The 23,789-nt window shown below is 36.2% G+C and overlaps 4 protein-coding genes across 12 annotated transcripts in view; 1 reads left to right on the top strand and 3 right to left on the bottom strand.

The window, feature by feature from the left end:
• Window positions 1–1,167: 1,167 nt before the first annotated feature.
• LOC110832031 (uncharacterized) lies at window positions 1,168–6,897 on the bottom strand. The gene is made up of 7 exons (XM_022068648.2): window positions 6,083–6,897; window positions 4,640–4,713; window positions 4,239–4,330; window positions 3,803–3,941; window positions 3,430–3,534; window positions 2,040–2,186; window positions 1,168–1,876 (listed from the first exon to the last, which is right to left on the bottom strand). Exons 1-7 carry the CDS (start codon window positions 6,129–6,131, stop codon window positions 1,727–1,729), a joined length of 756 nt encoding a protein of 251 aa, XP_021924340.1. The 5' UTR covers window positions 6,132–6,897; the 3' UTR covers window positions 1,168–1,726.
• Window positions 6,898–7,029: 132 nt separating this feature from the next.
• LOC110832030 (trypsin-1) lies at window positions 7,030–12,401 on the bottom strand. Its single transcript, XM_087355564.1, has 7 exons — window positions 12,281–12,401; window positions 11,555–11,652; window positions 10,969–11,057; window positions 9,950–10,091; window positions 9,749–9,862; window positions 9,444–9,587; window positions 7,030–8,517 (listed from the first exon to the last, which is right to left on the bottom strand). The coding sequence occupies exons 1-7, from the start codon at window positions 12,327–12,329 to the stop codon at window positions 8,374–8,376; spliced, it is 780 nt and encodes a 259-aa protein (XP_087211690.1). The 5' UTR covers window positions 12,330–12,401; the 3' UTR covers window positions 7,030–8,373.
• Window positions 11,651–20,102, top strand: LOC110832047 (uncharacterized). 3 transcript variants are annotated; one of them, XM_087355575.1, is made up of 5 exons: window positions 11,651–11,996; window positions 14,733–14,836; window positions 15,921–16,005; window positions 16,445–16,556; window positions 19,657–20,102. In XM_087355575.1, the coding sequence occupies exons 2-5, from the start codon at window positions 14,807–14,809 to the stop codon at window positions 19,778–19,780; spliced, it is 351 nt and encodes a 116-aa protein (XP_087211701.1). In that variant the 5' UTR covers window positions 11,651–11,996; window positions 14,733–14,806; the 3' UTR covers window positions 19,781–20,102. The 3 variants fall into 3 exon arrangements, with proteins under 3 accessions (XP_087211701.1, XP_087211700.1, XP_087211702.1); XM_087355574.1 differs by lacking the exon at window positions 11,651–11,996 and adding an exon at window positions 12,448–14,163; XM_087355576.1 differs by lacking the exon at window positions 11,651–11,996 and adding an exon at window positions 12,448–14,163 and having other exon boundaries at window positions 14,709–14,836.
• Window positions 17,782–23,789, bottom strand: part of LOC110832045 (leucine-rich melanocyte differentiation-associated protein) — a 22,534-nt gene continuing 16,526 nt past the window's right edge. For all 7 annotated transcript variants that reach the window (XM_087355572.1, XM_087355566.1, XM_087355570.1 and 4 more), the window contains 2 exons: window positions 20,210–20,332; window positions 17,782–18,260 (listed from right to left, as the gene is read on the bottom strand). The gene's annotated coding sequence lies outside the window, so the exon portion shown is untranslated. The remainder of the gene's footprint in view (window positions 18,261–20,209; window positions 20,333–23,789) is intronic.

Below are 23,789 nucleotides of genomic sequence, written 5' to 3'. Positions count from 1 at the left end.
GGGTTATTAGTGAAATAAGTTTAAGATGAGTTAAATGGAATAAAACTTGCATATAGTGTTATTTGCATAATACAAGTTATGGATTTTCATATAATTTTGTCAGTGGGGTCAAAATATATACTTATCATGCTTGCAGCAAGTGGTTTCAAAACTTGAAATTGGCTGTAATTAGATATAAATATATGTGGTATTTTGTTTAATGGTTGTAAAATCAGTTTGAGATGAATTAAAGCTAATGAATGTAATATTTGGGATTTTTACAGTGGCAGAAATTTGGGTTTTGGGCTTCAGGGGTATAATATCATGTAATCCTGCAAGTGGTTAGAAATGTTTTTGAGGATCTAATCATGTCTGCCCTCAAGGTAAACCCTCCATATCATTGAATGCACCAGCAAGGTTTCTCTCACAATGTCTGTGTTAACAGGCAGTATTTTGTGAGAAGTCATTAAACATTTTGTAATTGATGTTAATCTCAACCAAGAGATTTGGCAATATCTGAATGGTTGTGACATTTTTATATTAGGTTAAGTAAGTAAAATGTCAATCGTCTTAAGCCGCCAAGTTATCGATATTTTGCCAGGAATAGTTGAGAGCAATTTATCGAAACATTCGATTTAGTTCGGCTTTTTATCACCACAGCGCAGTTATCCATGAGCTGAATTCAGTATACCCAAATAATTCTGTGTAGGTACTTGAATCAATGCGTAGTATAGTTTTTAAACGCGGTGTTAATATGGCAGATTTTATTGGGAACCCAAAGTTATGGAGATTATAATGCTAGAAGTTCGTGAAAGGAGTTAAATTGGTTGGTTTTGTTGTTTACTTTTAATGTTTTGGAAAATAACTGAGAAAATTCCACTTGGAAGTAAAACACGTTACATGATAATTGCTCAGGGGTCTTGTGTTGGTTGGGTAAGGGGGCGTGGAAGTAAGTATTACTAGAATTAGAAGAAGTGTTTTTGGAATGAAATGTGCCTTTCCGTAGCTGACAGATGTAACAGTTGTGAGTCAAGAGTGGCATAGAATGCAATATAGGTGAGTTCTATATACATTTTCAGTTGCATATTTCCAATTAGTTCCGCATTTTTCCCATTTTGAAGTGTCGTTCCACATATGCAAGTCGGCAGTGTTAGACAGACAAATAAATTAATTAGCATACACACTGAGTTTGTTTTATTCTTTATTTTATAACATCCGTTGCTTGTGGATTGAGCTAAGACATTTGTAATCTGTTACTGGTTCTTACGATGATTTAGATGAGTACCATGCTCATAAGTAACATACTTATTTGTTATCCAAAGTTCAGTAGATCAATTATCTACTCCTGCATCATATTCAGGAGGTCCTTGGCTAGGATGGTAGCTATCCTGACAGACTCTTTATGGTATTATTCTCTCAAAGCAGATGCTGAGATAGTTCTCTAAAATATGCCATAGCCACTTCTTTCCATATCCTAACAAACACACATAAATATATATAATACTCCTAGTATTTTATGCCATCACCTGAGAGAGTGTCATTAAATCAGTTAAGAAGACAGTGTTCTGTAGAGTGCTAATTTAAGTAGGTAATTGGTATGTTTGGAATTGTGTGTTGTTTTAAATATATTAAATAATTATGTAAATATATTATGAAATGAATTAAATCAATGAATTCACTACTTGTTTGTGTCTAGAATGATTCTTATATATTATTAGTAACATGAACCATAGACTTCTGTAAATGTTCATTTTGAAATAGAAGTAATTGTAGAGATCCATGTTTTATAATGTGAGACTTTGGTAAATACTGCTGGTTGTGAAGCACATGGATGTCTTATCCAAGAAGTAATGCCAACGATCACATTTCTGACCATGAGTGGGGAACCATTGTCACCCTGAAACAAACAGTATCATGTATTGTGAAGCTAATGTCCTCTTCCAGATTCAACATTTCAGAATAATTTTCAGTTTTGTGTGTATTATGATACCAATCAGACATGTCATTGAATTTTACAGTTAACCATGTTTTCTGTTAAAAATTCTAGGCTTTTTTCTTACATCACATATTCCTTCCAAAGTATCAGGATTTCCTGCACAGATTGTACTGTTTGTTGGCCCTCCTCCATAGATTTTTTCACAGTCTTCATGACTATAGATCTTCAGGTTGTCAACCTTCCTTAAAGTTTCACTCCAGCCACAGAAGCCCTACAGAGAAGTTATGTTACAACCATTAAATAATTTAATGGGAAAGCCTAATTTAAAAAATCAAAGACATTTATTTCAAATACATCTGAACATCTGAATTGCTTAGTTCTCATAGTGGCATTTTTCAAGCATGATGGCTAAAACTTTTTGAAGCACATTATCACATGCATATTTCTTCCTGATGGGTGATGATTAATACCCAGTGTTTGTTGATCTTCTTATTATATTTTATGTTGTGTGTGGATGCCATGGCATTGTGGGTAATCCTATCTTCATATTTTTAATAGCTTCTAGTCAGTAATTCAATGAAAATTTATGAGGTTGGAGTGACACTAGTATCATTTAGTGCAAAATCAAAATTCTGTATGGTAAAGAACCATAAAGGTATCCAACTTTTTGAATTACATTTATTTTTTGTAGAAGGTGAAATAAGAGTTGAGCATGTTATTGTTTCATAGCACTAACAAATGAATCATTGGAGCAACAAATGTGAAACATGGTACTGAGATAGATAATAAGCATACCTATAATGTTTATAGGAAACATTAGTTCATACTTGAAAATATTTTAGTTCTATTTAACAACTTTGATGAAAGGGAGATGTATACCAGTAGACATTATGCACAGAACATGTCACTAAATTACGTAATTATTAATTTATAGTTCCTACTAGCCTGTATGCATGGAAGAAAGTATTTAAAGAAAAGTATGTCATAATTTCTTTTCAGTTCCATCACTTGTTTTTGAATATCTAAATTTTTTACCACTTTGAAGTATTTGGGAAAGGTGGGGGATAATCATTATTAATACAGTATTACTGAAGTAGCTACTTTTGAAGCATTTCAAGGTATTACTGTGGTTTAAACTGTAAAATTTCATTAATGTATCTCTACTAATTACTTAGTTTAATACTTTATTGCAATTAATGAAGTAGTACATAGTAAATTAAATTCCTTTATCTCTATTTTATGAACACAAACGTGTTTAAGTCACCTGGCAGTATGAGTGCATTTTGAATTTAAATAGAGCAGTAAAGAGTTAAACAAATTGGGGGACACTATTCAAGAATTTCAAAACTTTTTCTTCTTCTTTTGTTTTCTGGGGTATTATTTTATGACATCATATAAACATGTCATTTAATTCTGCAACCATTATAAAACAAGATCTGTTTAAGATGCATGACAGTTTGATGTATATGGTTACATGTGATTGAATGAATTATTCTAAAGAATGTGATACTTACACAGTTGGCCCCCCAACCAAATGCAGAGCCAGTCTCATCACTGTAGTCTGCATCTTCAGTTGTAGGAAGGACAACTTCATGTATGCCTTCAATTATTGGTTCCACCTGTTAAAATTTGCAACTTGTAATTTTTTAAATATTTTTTACCTTTCTCATATATTTTCTCTTGATGTAAATATATTACATATAACTTCATGTCATATTCTCTCTTATTTCTGTTTATGGTATTAATATTACATTGCACTATATACCTCATGATATGGCAATAAACTTTACGATTGTAACGCTGGATTAGAACACAGTAAGTGATGTGTATCCTGACTGAACGTTTGTATTTAGTGCATAATTGCTTCCATTCTGATAACTATCATACCTTCACCAAAGCAATGTTATTGTCCCAGTATTTACTATCATTGTATTCTTTATGATTAATCCATTCTGTAATAGTATGGTTTCTGTCTTGTCCGCTGTTGTCCTTCCCTGATATCACAATGAAATCTTTTGCTGTACCTCTGTGAAAACAAAAACAAAATATTATCTTCATGTGTTCCATTTGCGTCTTTAACCCAGTCTAGATACATTTATTAGTTACAGTCATAAAGTTAATGTTATGACTACTAATTTATAAAATTGTATGAAACTACTTCTTGAGAAAATTATGCATTATTTGTGGGGGTGAAACAAGTGGACAGATATTATAAAAATTAATTTGCTGCACTTTGTTTTTCAGAATTACAAAAAAATAAAATTGGGAAAAATACATGAGTAAACACAGTACTGTATGGTATGTATAGAAAGTATAATCATACCCAGGATTGCAGTTTGCAGCTGTAAGAACCCAGTGGCTATTGATACATGTACCAGTACATTGTGCTTTGGTGTCATGGTTTAGTAGAAACACCTGCAATAAAGAATGTAGAGGAAGTAGTGTGTGCTGGCTCTCCAATAGGGCTCAACATATATCTCTTAACACATTTTATTTATGTCCTTATGACTTATAAGACTAGGTGGTGTCACAACCCAGTAAACCATGATTGATATCTTCATTGCTGTGGGTACCTCATGTTCCAGATAATGTCTGAGATTATATATATGAAATTTACTGTTGATTGTTTGTGAGCTTGATATTGTTTGACACCTGATATATGTAGCAAGAGAGGATCTATACCATACTGTATTACATAAAGCGTAAAAATATGAAATAACACACCACATTTGGTTCTTCTGCTGTGGCTTCTTCCCCACCTACAATTCTTGTATATACTTTTACATCTATGTGTGACCCTGTAACATTATAAGAAATATTTCAGTGATGAATCCAAATTTTGTAGCCAAAGGATATTTAAAATGAATACTAGAGCAGACTGGACTATAAGGACACAAAACCTGCCATTTTGTTGCTGTACCATATGAATAGCGTAACAGATTTTTTGTGGTTAAAGATCATGAATATACTTCCAAATTTTGTTTGAAATGATGATAAAATCCATGTTTTAACTAAAAGTGTATGAAGGTGGTAGAGGACATGTGTTTGTCAACACAGTACTGGCAATAATACACCTTCATCTTCATTAGTTCTTTCAATAATCAAATACAGGCTTGTAATGCTATGTTCTTCCTTGTCTGTTCTCATTGTGTATACTGAATTTGAATGCTTTGTATGTCCATTATTATTGTATACAGTATATCTGACAATTACAGTTTCATAATTGTGTGTCCTGTTGTAAGAGATACGAAATTTTAGCAATAATTCCACTCTGATCTATGTATTTTTATTAGGATACTTTGATCTCAAAATTTGGGCCTACAAAACTCATAGGTTGATCCACTTATAATGATGAATGTTTGCTATTAAACTATAATTAAAGTAATGATTACATATTTATCCATTCATCTAAAATGTTCAGTTTGTTTTAAAAATTTGCAAATATTAAATGATTTACTGTAATTGTGGAGGAGGAGAAGTGAGAGAATTAATTTGAGGAGTGTTATTATTGAACTCCAGGTGCTTCTCCAAAACTACTATTTTAGTGTTCTTTGTACATAATGCATTAAATGAATGCAAAATAATTTTCTAAAAGATGCTTGTGATAAAAAATTCTTGTACAAAATTAAAACAAAATCCTGTTTGCATATGTTATCATTAAAGCCATTATATAAAAATCAATTGGCTGGGCAAGTCCACAGCATGTTCTGTGAATAATACATCCATATAAAGTAAGTATGGAGCCAGAGTAGCTCAGTGACAAACTACTGATTGGATAATTGGGGTTTGATTTCCAGCAAGGGCAAGGGATTTTCCTTCTAGCCTCCAGACTCTGGGACCCAGTGTCCTTCCTATCCAATGGATACTGGAATCCTTCCTTGGGTGTAGAGCACAGCAGGGGTGTGATGCTGATCACTGACCCCTATATAGTGCCAAGATCAATGAGTAGCTGTTGTACCTTCTCTCCCCTAAGGGCCTTTGACGTATATGCAGGGGAAGACTTTACTTTACTTTTTACAAATTTTGTATACCGTGACCCTATGAATTTACAGAATAAAGATAATATAGAAGATCAAGCAAGACTCTGGAAGAGTGATTTTGAGATCAGTACAAAGATTAAGTTCCCTAATCTATAAAGACGAGTAGACAAATAAAAGCTAGACGTACCAAGACACCCAAGTATGAGAGCAGCAAGAGCTGGAACAGTGAACTTCATGATGCTCTAGACTGATGCATGCACACACACAAACAAGCAGAGACACCGATTGAAAGATTTATAATGAGAACCTACAGCCATATGCCTAGCAACGGTAATTCTGCCTGGCAGGGGTAGTAGAAATCACATTCACCAATCTCGTATCAGATAATTTTGTTTGCTTAAGTGATAGCAGATTTTCTATAATATGAGCTCCAAAAATTATTCCATATTCTGTGACAGTGTACGTAAAGAAACAGTTTCTATAATTTTTAGGATCCTTTTACAAACACAAGTAGGTCCAAACTTACTTAAATTGGTTGTTTATGTGAGTAGCCCCTTTGCCATGCCTGATTGGATTGGGGAGAGTGTTCCTGTGTCCACTCATCCCATCCTATTCTTTGTATAAATAAAAGAGGAGTAGTTACTGGAGGATAGAGGGGAAGATAATTCTATCATGTTAGAAATGTCAGTGGACTGCAGACAGACTGGGAAACTTATTATTTTTTACCCTATTATGAAATGTGTCTATAAATCTTATGCTATATCCATTTGCACAGCAGTACTGAGATTCTGTGATGAAGTAAAAGTGTAATCGATTTTTATGTGAGCAGCTGTGTTTGGTGTTTTAATATTATGAATCAGATCTCTCCATGTTATCTTATCTAGTATATTGAAAGTTTGCATTGCTTGATGGGCTGTATTGTCTGAGCTCTTCACAGGTTTTATAAACTAACTCTTTAAATATTTGTGTAAAGATAAGTAGGAGTCTTTTTAAACATTTTATTTCAAAGCCCCATTGCATTGGAACATAATTTTTGTGTTAAAATTGACAGTGCAGTTCGAGCTGTTAATTATGTAGTGTCAAATAATACGTGAGGAAAATATTGGATAATAAATAATCATAGAAAGAAAGAAATAGTTTTATATTCTGTATTTTAAAATATAATTCAATATATTTGTGGTGGGTTTGAGGATAAATTTGTTTTATTTTTCTGTTAATACATGCATTCTGCCAACAGAAGAACTCTGTGATTTTATGTGCATTTCTATTTTACACAAATTTATCTGGAAATGTAGAAGCTTTTTCCTTTTTGAGGTGTGGTACTGTGAGAAGCAGTATTGTATTTTTCAACATAAATTCATAATAAGCATTCAGACATGTTTGATTTGTTACATATCTTTTTGTCTCATGCATCTCAAGTTATCTGACATTATAATTCAAACACAGTACACACATAACGTAAAATGAAACTGGACATCCCAACTGGTGCATCTCTTGTGCATAATCTGAGAGGTTAAGTTGCATAGCACTGAACGGCAACTTAATGCTTGTACTGACCTCAGAATCCTCTACTCTTTGTCTGCATAGTCTTCACACTGTAGAGTTGTAATTTCTATTATATTCATACCACGTTTCATAAGACTCCTTATTTGGTTGAGAAAAGTTAAGGAAGACACATAGATGGATGGATACAGACATGATGACATCTTGTCTTGATCTTTCCTTCTGGTAAAAGGATGTTGTTGTTTTGTTTTTTTGGGGGGGGGGAGGTTAAATATCTGCCAAAAGAAAATAATGCATCTGGCAAAACTTATAATACCCATCTTTTGACTCCAGTTCTCTCTCCTGCCACCTACCAGTTAGATGCACAATAAATACAAATAGTATTACCTATAACTAACTAACTCAGTGGAGCAGAATCCTTGTTGAGAAGCTAATAGTTTCACAGCTAGTAAATAAATCCTGCTTTTTATGCAGCCTGAAGGTTCATTACTGTTTTCACAAAAACCCTCTGCCAGCCCTGATCTGGAGCCATATTATTCCCCCATATGTTTGTCTTGTTGTTCTGAGAAAACACGTTGAGTATTTAAATAAAAAAATTTCATTTATATACATTGTTTTAAGTTTATTACATTGTAATATTTTTGTTTAAGACTGTTCCCAGCACGAAAGTTAATTTATTACACTGTTCTTATAGAGAGAGCTGGTAGAAAATTATGGTATGGCTGTGCACATAAATATGAATTGTTTATCATATTCAGCCTGTTTGGCTTTGTGTATTTAAGTTTCCAGTGGCATAACTGTTTAATCTATGTATAACATGGACACAGTTTCAACCATTAAATTTATGTGTGTTCTGTATCGTAAATCGGGCTAGTGGATGAGGCAAAACGCTGTACTGAAGGTCGGCCAATTGCTTGAGACTTATGGATCATGGCAAAAGTTATGCATATGCCAGTGGTTGACTTGTCTTACAGATTACACTCCTGTCTTTTCTGCAATCCAGTCACGATAGTGGGAAACCTTGGTCCACACTGCAGGATACTCTGCACAGGGCACCCGGGTCCATGAGGTTATGCCAACTTGGATGCCGTCAACAAGGAGAGCACCGCCAGAGTCACCCTGAAAATTTTGTAAGCAATTTTGGATATCTGGTTTGTTTCTTTGGTGTGTGAGGTCTCTCAGGAGGCTGTATGTAATCAAGTTTATAGCCACTGCAAGCTCTGAGTAAAGAATCTTTTGAGTTATGAGGTGGACTTCATCATCCATTACCGATGAACTAATGTATTTACACACAGTGTATAAAAGCATTTATTATGAATTTTAAGATTGATATTCAATTTTTTTTGTTATATGTAACAAGATGCAGTATCTACTGAGAATGTTGTAATTTTAAGTAATTTTAAACAACATTATTTTAAGTTTGTGTATAGACGGAAAATAAAATAAAATATTGTATTCAATTATTTTGTAATTCACTGGTCCAATAAGTAACAAGAAGGCTTTTAAAATGTTATAGGAAGAACCACTTTTTTGAAAGGAACAGTGTACCAGCTGCAAATGTTTAAGCTAATGATTTAAAACCTGAAAAGTTTCTGCTTAAATTATATATTTATTATATTATATTCACAGATATGAAAAATTTTGCATAGTTTAGGGAATTTTATCAACATTTTCAAGAATGCAAGGTACTTTTCCTCCATATCTGCTTGATACTTTAGTAATGTGGTGTACAATGCATAGATACTTTGTACATTTTCCTTATACTTGCAGGACTCATAGCATCTGCAGTATGATATATTACATTTACAGCATTTATTGTTCTAACTGAGAAATCTCATTTCAGTATGAAAATTAATTTAAATTCCATATTGCCATTATTAAATAAATTACATATTATTATGGGAACCTATTCAAAATAGCAGTTTTATAATTTCTAACATATTTTTAACAGAGAGTTGACTCTGTTGAAAGTATCTTCTGAATACAAGTAGAGATATTAGTTTTGTGCTATCTGTCTCTCACTTTGTAACAGTCATGATACTTACACTGCAAACACCCTTCTCTTCCTCTGGAATACCTGAGCAGACCATGTCAGTCGTAGGTCCGAACCCATAGATATCTAGACAATCTTCGTGTGAATAGATCTTCAAGTTAACTTTCTGCAGGTTAGGAATTCCTGCACAGCCATACTGTATAAAAGTTAATAGCCATTTAAACATAGGACTTTCAACATTAAAACATTTAATTTTAGTTGGTGCTGGAATTTCAAATATTTTACACAAAGTAATTGAGATGAATACTTCAGAGCAAATGAAAACACAGAAATTGTTATGTAAAGTGAGCAACTCACACATCCAGATCCCCAGCCAATAGCCACGCTTGCAGCTCCACCTTTAGGTTCATCACCAGGAGGAGGAAGTGTGGTTAGCTTTATGTTGTCACCCAATATGATATCTGGTCTCACCTATTAAACATAATTATGTATATATTCAAAACATCATAACTGCTTTTAGTTATACCATATATTGTATTTAGGGAATGAAACACCTACCTTGACAACAGCAATATCATCATTCCAGTAAGCTTCATTCACGTAGTTCTCGTGATAAGCCCACTCAATAACTCTGTGGACAGTGCCTCCTGTGTAATAAGTGTTGGTTCCTGCTCGAACACTGTAGTCATCAATGCTGTTACTGTAAACAAAGTTTCAGCATTCTGCTTTGCATATTAATGGTATACCACAATATAAACAAATCCTTACAAGAATATGTTTAAATCATTATAACATGTCACCAAACACTAGTGGAAAGATTTTCTCCACTTTGGAGTTCACATTTCTTCCACATCTTCCCAGTAGCTCTGTATGCTCATTTATTATTCTAGACCCAGTCACTACTGGAGATAATATGGTGTGCATAGTTTTAAATTGTCTTGGTGACAGAGATAGTATTTTCTGTTATAAGAGTATTACACTGCAAAAGGCATAAACTATTTTTACAAGTATTTTGTTAAGTATAAACCCTACTGGAAAGGGGCCTGTGAAATGTGTTTTTCATTCTTTGTATGAGGAGCCACTTTTGAGAATTTTTTTTGTGTGATTTAATGTTGTAACTAGGCACAGAGAATCTTGTATAGAGATAGATCATAAATACACCTCCAGATCTGTACGAAACATTTCATTGATGTCTAAACCTTTGCAGACATGGAGATGGTGTGAAAGTGTGAGTAGTATCAGGCAAATTTAACAAAATGAGACTTTGTAGTGGTGGAAATTATGCACATAAGTTAGTAACTTATATAATTTTATTGAGTGTGTGTGTGTCTGATATTTATGGCTCTTGTTTGCCTCATCATATAGATTGAAGCATATGAAGGAAAGTAAGCATTATTAAATTGTTCTCATAATTTTTCCTTTTGATATTCATTATCAACAGTTATTGGTGTTTTCATCAGGGCAAGTCTTTTTTTATGCTAAAGTCTTTTCAGTTTTTCTCTTGGTTCCCATATGCTCTCCATTTGTATCTTGTGCTTTGTGTCCACTGTTCCCCTTATACTGTTTTATGTGCGTACCCAAAGATGCAGTGAGCAGCTGTGAGGACGTACTCAGGAGATAAAACTGTAGCACCACAGTAATGACTGCCGCCATACTGCAGTGACACCTGGAAATGAGATAAGTGTTTTGTAATGATTAAGTCCTGCACCATTAATGGTTGGAACTGTTTCATCAACTAATGTGTGCTTAGACATCATTTCTTACCATATCTGTATACTAATTACTCAACTTCATATATATTTATCTAGAACTTGTTGTTCTCATGATGGTGAAGATGTCAGTTATCTCTAGATAACAAACCCATTTTGCTTTGTATGGGAGCATTTCTTAGCTAAACTATATGTGTGATATTCTTATGTATCTTTAATCAAATATTCATAACCAGAAACTAATCATCGCCCTGCTGATGGAGGCAGCAGACACAATTGAAATTGTGGCAAACATCTGCCAGACTAATGGCGCAGCAACCCAGTCATCTTCATACTGAACTTATCACAGCATTGTCTGTAATTCTTGTTGCAACAAAATTGCCATTTATCTTGTGAAGTGAACATGCAAAGTGTTATGAATTTGTTTCTTGATTAAATTGGTTCTGATACTTGCTTGAAATGGGAACTCTCCTTCTTCAGCATTCTCACCATTCACAATTTTTACATTTCTGGCCACATCTACGAGGACTCCCTGTATATTACTGAATGCCCCTGCAACAAGATGAGGTTCATATAGGAGCTACATTGTTAGTTGTGAAGCCATTATATTGTCACTGAATAAATTGTTCTCATATGTTCTGTACACAGGATTTCACAAAATTAAAACTCTGTGAGGACCTCGCTCTGCCCATCTGCCTGTAAATTTCACCTCGGAAACTGGCCAATTGATGTGATCAAATTTGGTATTAAGGTGTTTACACTTGAAATTGTCTGGCTTAATTTCGATCTTTACTTGTCCAGTATAGGGTTGCTTGCAGGGAGGAGACCACTCAGAAGACCTAGGCATAGATATGAGGATAATATTAAAATGAATGGTACGGAAGTAGGATTGGAAGGTATGGATTCATCAAGCTCAGGATAGAGACCATGGTGGGCTCTTGTAAACATGATATTAAATATTTTGTTGCATGAAAGATAGGGAGTTGCTTGACTAGCTGAGAGAACTGATAAGTTCTCAAGAAGGACTCTGTTCTGTAGAGTTAGGTATTTGTTCAGTATGACCCATACTTGGGTGAAGCTCAATTCAAATTTAATCAATTTTCATGTAAATGGTCCATAATACAAAATTAAATATATGCCTTTTCAGTCTAGTTTTTATTGGTTAAATATTCAGACTTACCATGGCACCCAAGCACCAGCATGGAAAAAACTGCAAGAAGGAACTTCATATTTCTGATCTGATAAACAGACACTAACAGACTTTTATATATATATATAATCTGTACAAGATAAGATCTTGCTTAGAATCAAGTACTTGAAATCAAGTTGTTAATCATTTTCAGGACAATGAGAGATGACCCATGTTCAAATGATAATTATTTTACTTGAAATGATAAAGTATAATTGTGCCAAAATATTGAAGTTATATGTATTTTGAACTTAGCATTATGTAAAGTGCCTTGGGGTTGTCAGTAAAGTTTCTATCCATAAATTTGTTCCATCAGTAAAATTTAAATTGTGAAAGGAAGTGTTGTGCTTGTTTAATGTTCATTTTATCATTGTTTTGGTCAAATATATACTTTTATATTTTGTAAACCATCAAATAAAATTACAAAGACAAGTTGTTTTTGATGCCTGTACCTGCCTCAAATTTTTCTTTCCAGCATCTGATTGATCTTGCTCTAAAACTACATGTCTGGTGGTGAAATGAATCATTCAAGTTCTGAAGCATGAAGTACTGGTTAGGTGACAGATACAAAGTTTACATGGGAAAAACCAGACTGCTTTTGTTATATTTTCAGCTACTCAATTAAAAGGAATATAACAACTCGCAACTTGATTTCAGTACTGATAAGCGAAATCACATCACAATTGTATCACATTTTCATCATTCTTGAAGACAGAAAGTGGGCTGATAGATATTGAAATGGGGACAAGTGTTGCCATGATGAGATAATCTAATCAGGGTTTACTATCTACATCTGATGCATCCATATCTAATGCTCTCAAAAGAAACATGTTTTGTCCACATGTGATACATGTCCATACCCCCTAACCATAATGTTACATATTTTTGTTGTAGTGAGTGCAAAGGATAGGAGAAAGCTGTGAGTTATTTATTAATTGGAAGTAGGTGAGCTGCTGCTGAAGAGGTCAAGGTTCAGACTGAGTTGCAGTGGCAGTAGAAAGATGAGGGTGTTACATAAACATTGAGGCAACTAATATGCAAACTTGTTAATAGAATTAAATGAAATGAAATAACTGTGAAAGAGGCTTTGTGTTTAAGTTACAAAAAGCAAGACATTCTTTATGAACCATATGCTGGAGTATTGCAGGACTATATTATCAGTTTCCATCATTTATTTGTAATGAAACAGAATATGTAGAATAGGTAATATAGTCACAATACAAGTGTAACTCTGGAAGTTAGTATTTTGAATCCAAGTGTGGATGCCAGGGTTCATTGCTAGGACATACCTTATGGGATTTACAAGGAATAAAATGAAAGTAGTTAGGTTTATCCGCAAGTACCGTGGCCTTTTTATTGTTTCATCCCATTGTTCTTCCAACTTCAGTTTGTGTTACACATCTGAACCAGCATTACCCATTACATACAGTTCAAGCAAATAAATGTTGAGCCTGCTTTTGTAATAATTTATATTAGAGAGGAGATTTAATATTGCAATTTTTTTATCATTTGTAATATCGTAAATATGAAATATTTTCGTTAGCTAATATTTCCAATCACGATAGTTAGCATGTGGGGGGGGGGGGGATCATGGATTTCCCGATCTGCGGTTTATGCTTAGTAGTACATTTAATCTGGATTGCTGTTTATTATTAGATCAGTTAGTAATTAATGGCACCCAGCCGATAAAAGTTGCTGCCAAATATCTCCAATAAACTTTTGTGCATAGGCATATGACCTTTTACACTTCAATTTGAGTAACGTAGTTCCCAGTATTCAGTGCGCGTAGGACACGTGGGTTCATTACTCAGACGTACTCATCCAAGGGCGGATTACGTTGCTATAAGCGTTCAGTTACAACATTGAACTTGAAGGTAGGATTATGTTTTATCTGAAAGAAACTTATTTGTCATGTAATACAATATTGTAAACGTAATTCTACAAAACTAATAAAATTCATATACCAAAGATGGCGCTTGTTTGGGTCATTTTTACTAGCTCATAATACTACGTAGTTGAGACTTTAAAGTTGCTTCGATTAAACAGGAACTACCACGAAGTTTTTAAAGTTCGGTTTAGTGTTGTACATATGTGTTGATCCAATGAAATAATATCTATATAATGAATTATTCTTGGCTACCAGTCGTGTCGGGTGGTTTAATGAAGACAATGCAAATGTTCATAGAACCATCTTATCATCCAGTTGATATAACATAATGCAAAACTTATTCCCTATTTTCTCTTATATTGGCCCCAATGCAAACTTAATGTAAGTGAATTACACGCATACAGTGTAACTTTAAATCTGAGTTTGTTGGATAAATTAAATTAGTAAAAATAGAAAATTATTTTACAGTGTAACTAATGTAAAAACATTGTGGAAGCAAAAGAGGAATAAGATGTACCAACCTCATTGTAGTCACCCACTTTCATATCTTTTCAGGATCTGAGTACTCTTTTGGAGGTGGGTGATGCTGGTGCCATGGATCCAGACGAGGCAGCTGAACTTGAGAAGAAATGAAGCCATTTGATTCCAGAACAGGGAAAGTAAGTTTTGCCTGACTTTATTAACACTGACATTGTTTTCAGAACACAATGAAAATATGTTTGTAGTAGATGTTAGTGTTGTACATCTTCCTACATATTTGTGTGCTTGTGTCATTTCATGACTGCTGCCAGCACATCCTGATATTTTATTTTTCCATGACAACAATAAAAGTAAAATTTAGATTATAATAGGTATAAAATGCTATTACTGTACACACGTGCACTCTGTCTAGTTAAGCACGTTGAGGTTGGTCCTTATACTGGAATGATTGAGGCCAAGTGCTGTCAGTAAATATTGCGGAAATTATTTGACAGAATTCAACTTTTAACTTCCTTTGTCACAATTCAAACTACAATAGGCATTCACAAATGTACTGTTACGTCAGGTACGTGGGGTCTCACTTGGACAGGATGCATTTTTTTAAAACTTTGTACTTACTGAAAAGAAAATTGTTGAAATAGGGGCAAAGATAAAACATTCTCCATGGCATTTACTGAGATGTCTCATAATGCTCTTTCATACCAGTAATTAATGATTTATCAGGCACACAATCATTTACAGTAGGCATCAAGGGCTGATGTTCACAGGCCTTGTAGCAACCAACCGTATCACTCCTGCTGCCTTCCCCCTCACAGACACTTGCCAAATGCCAAGCTCCCAGATTTGTGCCAGTAGCCATGTACAGGAGACGCCAATTTCAAAATCTTCAACAGCAAAAGTAACGAGACTGCCAAAATATAAGCGATACAAGTGTAAATTTTCTTACATTCTAAGGTTGGTGCCTTTATTGTTGCTCTTGCAGAGCAATTCTAGGCTCATGTGTGGATTGATTTATTGCTGAGCTCAGAGGTGGGCAGTTCACTGGGTGGCAGTCACTGTAGTTCCTTCATAAAAAAACTTCCCTTGGGATTTGAAATCAGTTGATTCCAAGTAAAAGTTAATTAGCGTAATTATTTGAGACTGATCATTATATACTACAGTCCTTACCATATCTGCACATCTCCATCTTACATTTTTGAACTGCTGTTATCTATTTCAATATCTCTGTTGATCCTAATCTTGTTTTCCCCATTTACTTTTCAGGGCGAACAGGAGTGCAGTTGGGAAATACAACAACAAATAGGACGAGTTTCGTGGCGTCAAAATAGCAGTTCTGTTGGCTATGCAGGTGAGAGTGGAGAGAGAGGCTGGACGGAGAAATAAAACTTCAGCATTTGCATTTCACAGCAATTCCTCATAGCAGTTGCAGAACATTTCCCAAGAATGGAATAAGTCACATTGTTAACAGTTGCTTGTCAAGTTAAAAAAAGATTTAATTTCTCTGCACTTAAAAGTATGTTATTAAAACGATATAAGAATCACATTAGGGAATTGCCATTTGAATAAAATTAAATACAAATTAACCAGTTGAAAGAGCATGTTATTGCCTCCCAAGTAGGCTTAAATCAGGTCTTCTAACTTTCATGGAACCAAAGATTTGGTAATTTTGAAGTAGACTGTCATGCAGATTTTTTGGTGAATTACATTATTACAAAAAACAGGTGAAATTGTTTGATTCTGTAACAGTGTATTAAGTACAATGGAATCTGATACACATTTGTCTGCAGGCCCTAGGATCACTGGTTCGTCTGTAAGCAGTGGACATGCTCTTTGCCATCTGGAGACAGGAGATTTGTGTCAGCTGTGCACTTTTGTACTGCTGCTGAGGATCTTACCAAGGTAACTAGACTTCTAATGTCATATCTACGAGGTCTGTCCAAAAAGTATCCGACCTTGGGCCAGGAAAACAAAGTTCTGTATCTGGGGGGTTACAATACCTAATCCCCTTCAAAGTAGGCCCCTTATGACTCCACACACTTAGCCCAGCAGTCCTTCCATCGCTGGAAGCAATTCTGGAAGGCTTGTTTTGGAATGGTGTGCAGCTGTGCTGTCGTGTTCTGTATGATGTCCTCACGGCGGTCAAAACAGGAGCCTTTTAGCAGTGTCTTCATTCTCGGGAACAGCCAGAAATCACAAGGAGCCATGTCAGGAGAGTAGGGAGCCTGGCGAACCTGCAGAATGCCGTGCTTGGCCAGGAAACCCTGGCTCAGGTGTGATGAATGAGCTGGGGCGTTGTCATGATTCAGCTGCCTGTTGCGTGCGTCCCACAGCTCCGGTCTCTTGCACCGAACTGCATCTCACAAAGATGACGGGAGGACTTCTTGGTAGTACTCTTGATTGACTGTTTGGCCTAGTGGTGTGTACTAATGATGCATAACACCCCGGTAATCGAAAAAAACAGTCAGTATCCCCTTCACATTGCTCCGAACCTGTCGTGTTTCTTTGGGCCTCAGGGATGTTGGATGCTTCCATTGTGACGACTGGATCTTGGTTTCCGGGTCATATCTGTACACCCACGACTCGTCACCAGTGATCACAGTCTTCAGGAACTTAGGATCCCTATTGGTGCACTCCAGCATGTCCTGCACGACCTCAAGGCGGAGTTGTTGCTGCTCCGGCGAAAGCAGCTTGGGCACAAATTTTGCCACCACTCTTTGCATGCCCAAATCCTCAGTTAAAATCGTGTTTGCGGAACCTCTGCTGATCCCAACCTCATCAGCAATTTCCCGGACGGTCCTCCATGACCATTGTCCGCACTTTGTCAATGACATCAGCATTTCGGTTCGATGATGGTCTCCCGGAACGCTGGTCGCTGTCCGCCGACATGCGGCCATCTGTAAAGCGGTTGAACCACTCTTTAATTTGAGTGACCCCCATTGCATCACTACGCTCAGTTTCCCCACCCTTTCACCATTACTTACCGCGGAAAAAAATAAGGTCGGATGCTTTTTGGACAGACCTCGTAAAAGCTCTTTAATGTCAGGTAAGGTTATGATTTTTTTGTGGGCTACAAGCCTCAGGATCTACGTATTAATTGCTAAAAAAAGAATCCAGTGTGCCACCATTGAAGTACATAATAAACTCTTTTAATATCTATAAGCAGTGACAAGATGTGCACAATTATGTCATACAAAATAGCATTCAGATGTAAAACAACAAATGAGCTATACATTGACTTCCTGTTTCTGATTTGGCTTCTTCTGTGTCTTGTAGTTTTGGACCACTCATCAACAGCTTTTGCAGGATAAAATTGTGTCTTTTCCTTTCATTATCTCAGCATTTTGATCCAAAATAGGCCAATGGGAAAGGAGAGACATACATCTCACAAGTGCATGCCAAGTAAATTTCCTTCGGCCCTTTGTCTTTGAATGTTCCCTTCTATGTCTGTTAGGGCTGGCCTATTGAGGAGAAGACTTCTGCCACTAATTTGTACCAAATATTTATAGTCGTCCTTTGTAGTGCAAGAGTACAGAAATCTGCTCTCTCCCGTCTCCCAGCTGTTGACACATTCTCATAGTTGCTGTATCTGCTAACACATTTAAACTGCAAGAAATAAAAACATTTCAGTTATGGTTCATGAATGTGCACATCAGTTTGTCAAGTCTGCATTTTCTGTTTGCCACAAAAAGCAAACCTTGATCCATCTGTCATTTATTCCATGGAGCTAGGTCCTTGAGAAGCCAACAATAGTCGGTCACTCGGCAATCTAAAAATTCTCAACATTTCACAGAACCCAAAGGTTTATTACCGTGTAGGATTTGACATTTTTATGCTGGTGAGTCTGAAGATGACTCTCTTCTGGGTTGTTGGTAGAAGTGTACTAACGATTCAGAGGTCCTTGCTGCATCTGTCATCAGGGTGATGAGTAAGGCACACATTTGGAAGTCAATGAAGAGCCTTGGCACAACCAGTGCTGACTGGAGTCAGAAATGTGAGGGCCTGGGAACTAACAGGAGCAGGGCATGCCACACCTTGGCCAGCAGGAAGGAAAGCGGCACCAGTGCCACATCCGGCTGGACCAGCCAGATAAATCTGCTGTGGCTGAAACATCCCATACAGCATTGCCAGTAAGCCACTACCCTGCCCTTTTCAGGGCACATCACATCCACTCACCTCCCATATGTCAGTTGATCCTATGGCAGGAATCTGAGGAGCCCTTATGAGAGCCCCCAATGTCCCTCACCTTTCTTGTGGACAAGGTGTCACATGTCCCCAGCTCCTATTCGTTCCCAATCCCCACTGCCAGTCTCCTATAACTAAGTTTTTCCATTACCCTGACAATGGAGAGGATTTCTGAAGCATTGGCAAACTTCAACCAGACTACAGGAGCTACAACAAAGAAGACAGCCATCTTCAGACTCACCACAGTGAAAACCACAAATTGTACTTGGTGCACACTTGGCTACCCTGCCAGCGCTACTCGATATATATAAAAAATGTTTATCTATTACCCTGAGGATGGAGAGGACCTCTGAAGCATTGGCAAACTTCAACCAGACTACTTGGCACCACAACCCAGAAGACAGCCATCTTCAGACTCACCACAGTGAAAACCACAAATTGTACTTGGTGCACACTTGGCTACCCTGCCAGCGCTACTCGATATATATAAAAATGTTTATCTATTACCCTGAGGATGGAGAGGACCTCTGAAGCATTGGCAAACTTCAACCAGACTACTTGGCACCACAACCCAGAAGACAGCCATCTTCAGACTCACCACAGTGAAAACCACAAATTGTACTTGGTGCACACTTGGCTACCCTGCTAGCGCTACTCGATATATATAAAAATGTTTATCTATTACCCTCTACCCTAAGTCATCCACGTGTTCATTCCTACTACAATAGTAATATTTCCATCAGAAGTACAACCACAGCCCACTACAGACTGTACTGCATCGAAGATGAAAATGCTATTTATATATTTCTTTTTCTAGGACTGCCATAACTGATACTGGAGAAGAAACTCGGTGTCATCTGTGCAGGGAGAAGTTCTACGTTACGCACTACACGGACGGCCTCGAGTTCCGACCACCATCTCCATCACTCGGGCTGCATTAGCGAGTTTCTCTGAAGCCAACATTAGCATCATCGTCAAGTGGAAACCTCCAGAACACTTATTACATGCTGTATAATTATGTTAATGTTGGTACCATTGTCTGTAATCCATTGTATTAGTTGCTCGCGAGTACAGTGTTTTTGAATGTTCTCCCCTTTTACCTGGCGACGGAAATAGTTTCCAAAATGTCTTGTTCAAGAGAAACAATAATAATAATGTCTGTTGTAATACCAGTCATATACATTGAGACTGCAGTGATGGAAACATGATGCCTTGTAGTTGTATGCTTATGAAATAATAAAGAATATATAGAATGATACAGAATATGAAGTGTTGTTGATGAACCACCTGAAGTACTTCCTTCATCCCTCTGAAGTATAGCTGTGGCAAGTAGAGTAGGACTAGTAGCTGGGGGAGAGGACGATACTCACAATTCATCAGGAACTTCCGAATGTTTACTACCAGTTGTGGCCTCAGTAGCCAAGAGAGCTAAGGCATGGACTGCTGAGAGCTGAAGTTCAGGGCTTCTATCAGGAAGATCGGCAGTTCAAAACCTATGGGATCCAAGAAAAATTTTAAAGTCCAAGAACAACTTCGCAATATATCAGGAAGTTCCGAAATTATATCTCTTAAGAAACAGCGGCGGCCTAGGGGATAAGACAGCGGACTACAAGACAGCAGACTACTACCATCCTGAAGATCAGCAGTTCAAAACCAACCTCTACCACAATTGAAAAAAAATATTTTTTTGCTGCCACACCCATGATTTTTACTAGCACACCCACAATTTTCATTCTCCACCAGGTATTTTTACTAGCCTGCTAATAATTTTAATATAAAATATTTTATTAGCACAGCAGGAATTTTATTTATAAAATTTTTATTAGCGCAGCAAGAAAAATTAGTTCCCAGAGCTGCCACCAGATGGCACTATTTTTATTAGCGAGCTAATAATTTATTTATAAAATTTTCATTAGCACAGCAGCAATTTCTAGTTCCTGAAACCACCACCAGGTGGCAATACTATCCATAAATATATTAGAAACTCCAAATAGTTCCAATGGTTGCCGCTAGATGGTAATACGCATCTCAAGAGCAGCAATTCCTAGTTCGCTGAACTGCCATCACATGGCAATATCATTTATAAGGCACTAGGTATACAAAACAACAAAGTTTATAAAAACAATTTTATTAACACAGCCGGAATTTTCAGTTCACAAAAACTCCACCAGATGGCAACACTACTTACAATCACGAACTCTTGGTAGTTCTAACAGTTGCTACTAGATAATACTAAAAAAAAAACAGCATTTTCTTAGCACAAGAATTTAGAGTTCCCAGGGACGCCGCCAGAAGGCAATACTATTCACAAGACTGAGATGGAAACATTAACATTAACTGGTAACAAATTATGACAACTTATAGTTCCGAAAAACAGCGCTACTAGCAAAACAGGGCCGCCTAATTCCCAATACCCCGAACATACGGAAATACTACATAATGAATTAAGAAATTAATTTAACCTACAAACAAAAGATGGAGACAATTACTCCCCAGACATTAAAGCAGGTATTCAAAGAAATACGACTAACCATTGTTATCAAGTTAAATTCGAAACGCATTAAGTAAATATTTTTTGTAGAAAAATACTATTGATACTTGGAATTTTGGCATCTGTAGCAATACTCATTTTAACAAGAAACCAATACTGCTTGCAAAATATTTACATTTGGGGGGATGAAAAGAAAATATACACCCTGAAGACTGTGGAAGTTGGGTGAGGATGTGGGTTGGATTTATAACCTTTATTGAGAGCTGTGTATATAGAACTGAATATGGTATTCTTACAGCAGCGTACGCTGGCCTCCAAATAAGAATTTCACATACCACAATAGTGATTTTTACATCACTAATACTACAAAGACAATTAGCATCATTAATTACACAACAGCAACACAATGTGGAAATACAAAACAATTAAGCAACCATTTAGATGATTGTTTTCTGTAACTTTCGTAGCCACTTCGCAAATTTTGGAACATTCTTATTTTCTTTTTGTTAGCATTCCTGTTATTTGATGTAGCACCTCAAACACATTTAAAACCTTGGGGCTGGATGGCAACTGCATTACCCACGTGCTTCAACAGCCAGTAACTCATTATATATTTTATTTTCATACAATTCTTACTTTTAACAGGGATGACTACTTTATTAAACTGCATTAACAAGCTAATCTTTGTACTGGTGAAGACTGGTTTTTTCTCCACAGTTTTGAATTCTGAAATACTATTTAGACAATTTTCATCTTCAATGGGTTAATGTCCTAAAATTTGTCCCTTTATTTCCATGTTGGGAAATGTTTTGGTACAATTATACCATCCTCAGGCCAACCTTTACGTGTTATTCAAAACAGAAGTCAAAAGAGAATTAATTAAAAGGTACCTAGGGTTATTACTGAAATAGATGTTACACAGTGGTATGATTACAAGTAATGTAAGTTTAAAATAAAGTCAAATGGGACCTATTACATGGAATTCCTACAATCACGAGAAATATGTTTAGGTTACATAGCGCAGGTTGAGATCATTTATATACATGCTTCACATAAAATGCCCTAGTTAATTACTATTCAGTACACATTAAAATACACTGTATGTAAATTTTTAGCCAGTTCGTTTTTTCTTCAAATAATTTGGTAAGAACAGAAAGAGACCCAATTTTCTGAGCACTATGAAAATCTGAAACATTAAATGTTATTGCACTGTAACCTATATCTTGTAGTTTAGTGTATGTTACATGCTTTTTACCCAATTAAAAATAAGATTTAATGCTGTTGCATACTTCCACTAATTATGATGAAAACTTTGAAAGGGGCGAGGCAATAACTGCACAAATTATAAAACTTTGTAAGTCGCTTCTCTTAAAACTTATGAATTGTCAGTCAGAACCTTGACATTCCAAGCCCACGACCACCCATACACAGTGCAACATTCCAGAAGGCAGCCATCATGCCATTCACAGAACCCAGAACTCAAAAAGGACCACCTTTGCACAGGTGGATATAGGGGTTTTATCTTCCACAAGTTCCATACACATACAATAGCCAACCATATTCAATAAACAAATTCTAATGTTCAACAGACAAAATACCTCGCAATAAGCCCCATTTCAGTTAACAGTAATACAGGTGAAGTTGTTGTGAGTCATTAATTAAGCAGAACAAGCGTTGTGTCTGAAAGTGTCTTCACACGTTCTTAACCTTGGCACAAGATGGAGGCGAGTACCTTCAAGAACTGTAGCTTTACACCAGAGGAAAAAACCCTAGAATCCACTGAAAATGTTGGTGGGCCTCACAGCCACTTTTGATGTTGCAGAGAAGAGAGAAATCCTGTCCCCCTGAGACTCAAATAGCAGTCAGCATCAGTACCCTAGTCACTATAATGGCTGAGCTATCCTGGATCATGCAGATCATCTTCAAAACCAGAATAAAATTTATTCTTGCATCATACAATGAAACTTGTCTGTGAAGTATCTGCCTGTTAGGACAATTCTAAGTTAATATTTGGCGGGGGCACAAAATAAATTAAATAAAGAAACTGAAACTTCAGTTTTCTAAAACCAGCAAGACACCGTGAAGGCAGTTTTCCTAAAAGGAATTCAATACTTTTTACACATCTGTAGCAGATGGGGTTAGATACTCTCCACAAACAAGTGAGCAAGATCTCTTAAAAGTTCACTCAAGAAGAACTTTAAGTTGGTACTGTAGAATTTTGATCATGTGAGGTTTGCAGGAGGAAGAACTCCAGGCTGAGTTAATTATTGCCCCGGATCCAAAATCAAAACCTATCTTAACGATTCACCTGAACACCTCACACTGCACAAATCCTTTCCATGTACTGCCTCCATTTGGTTTGATATTCTTGTGGCTTCTTACATAAACTCTGAATCAATTTCCTGTGACATATTATGAAATTCAAAACATCTGCTGTATATCCACTCAGAAACTACAAT

Source organism: Zootermopsis nevadensis, unplaced genomic scaffold, assembly GCF_977971745.1.
Source record: "Zootermopsis nevadensis isolate Lab colony 2312 unplaced genomic scaffold, Znev_1.0 Znev_ptg000024l, whole genome shotgun sequence".
In the NCBI taxonomy this organism is placed as follows: domain Eukaryota; kingdom Metazoa; phylum Arthropoda; class Insecta; order Blattodea; family Termopsidae; genus Zootermopsis; species Zootermopsis nevadensis.
This window is presented reverse-complemented; position numbering and strand designations above follow the sequence as displayed.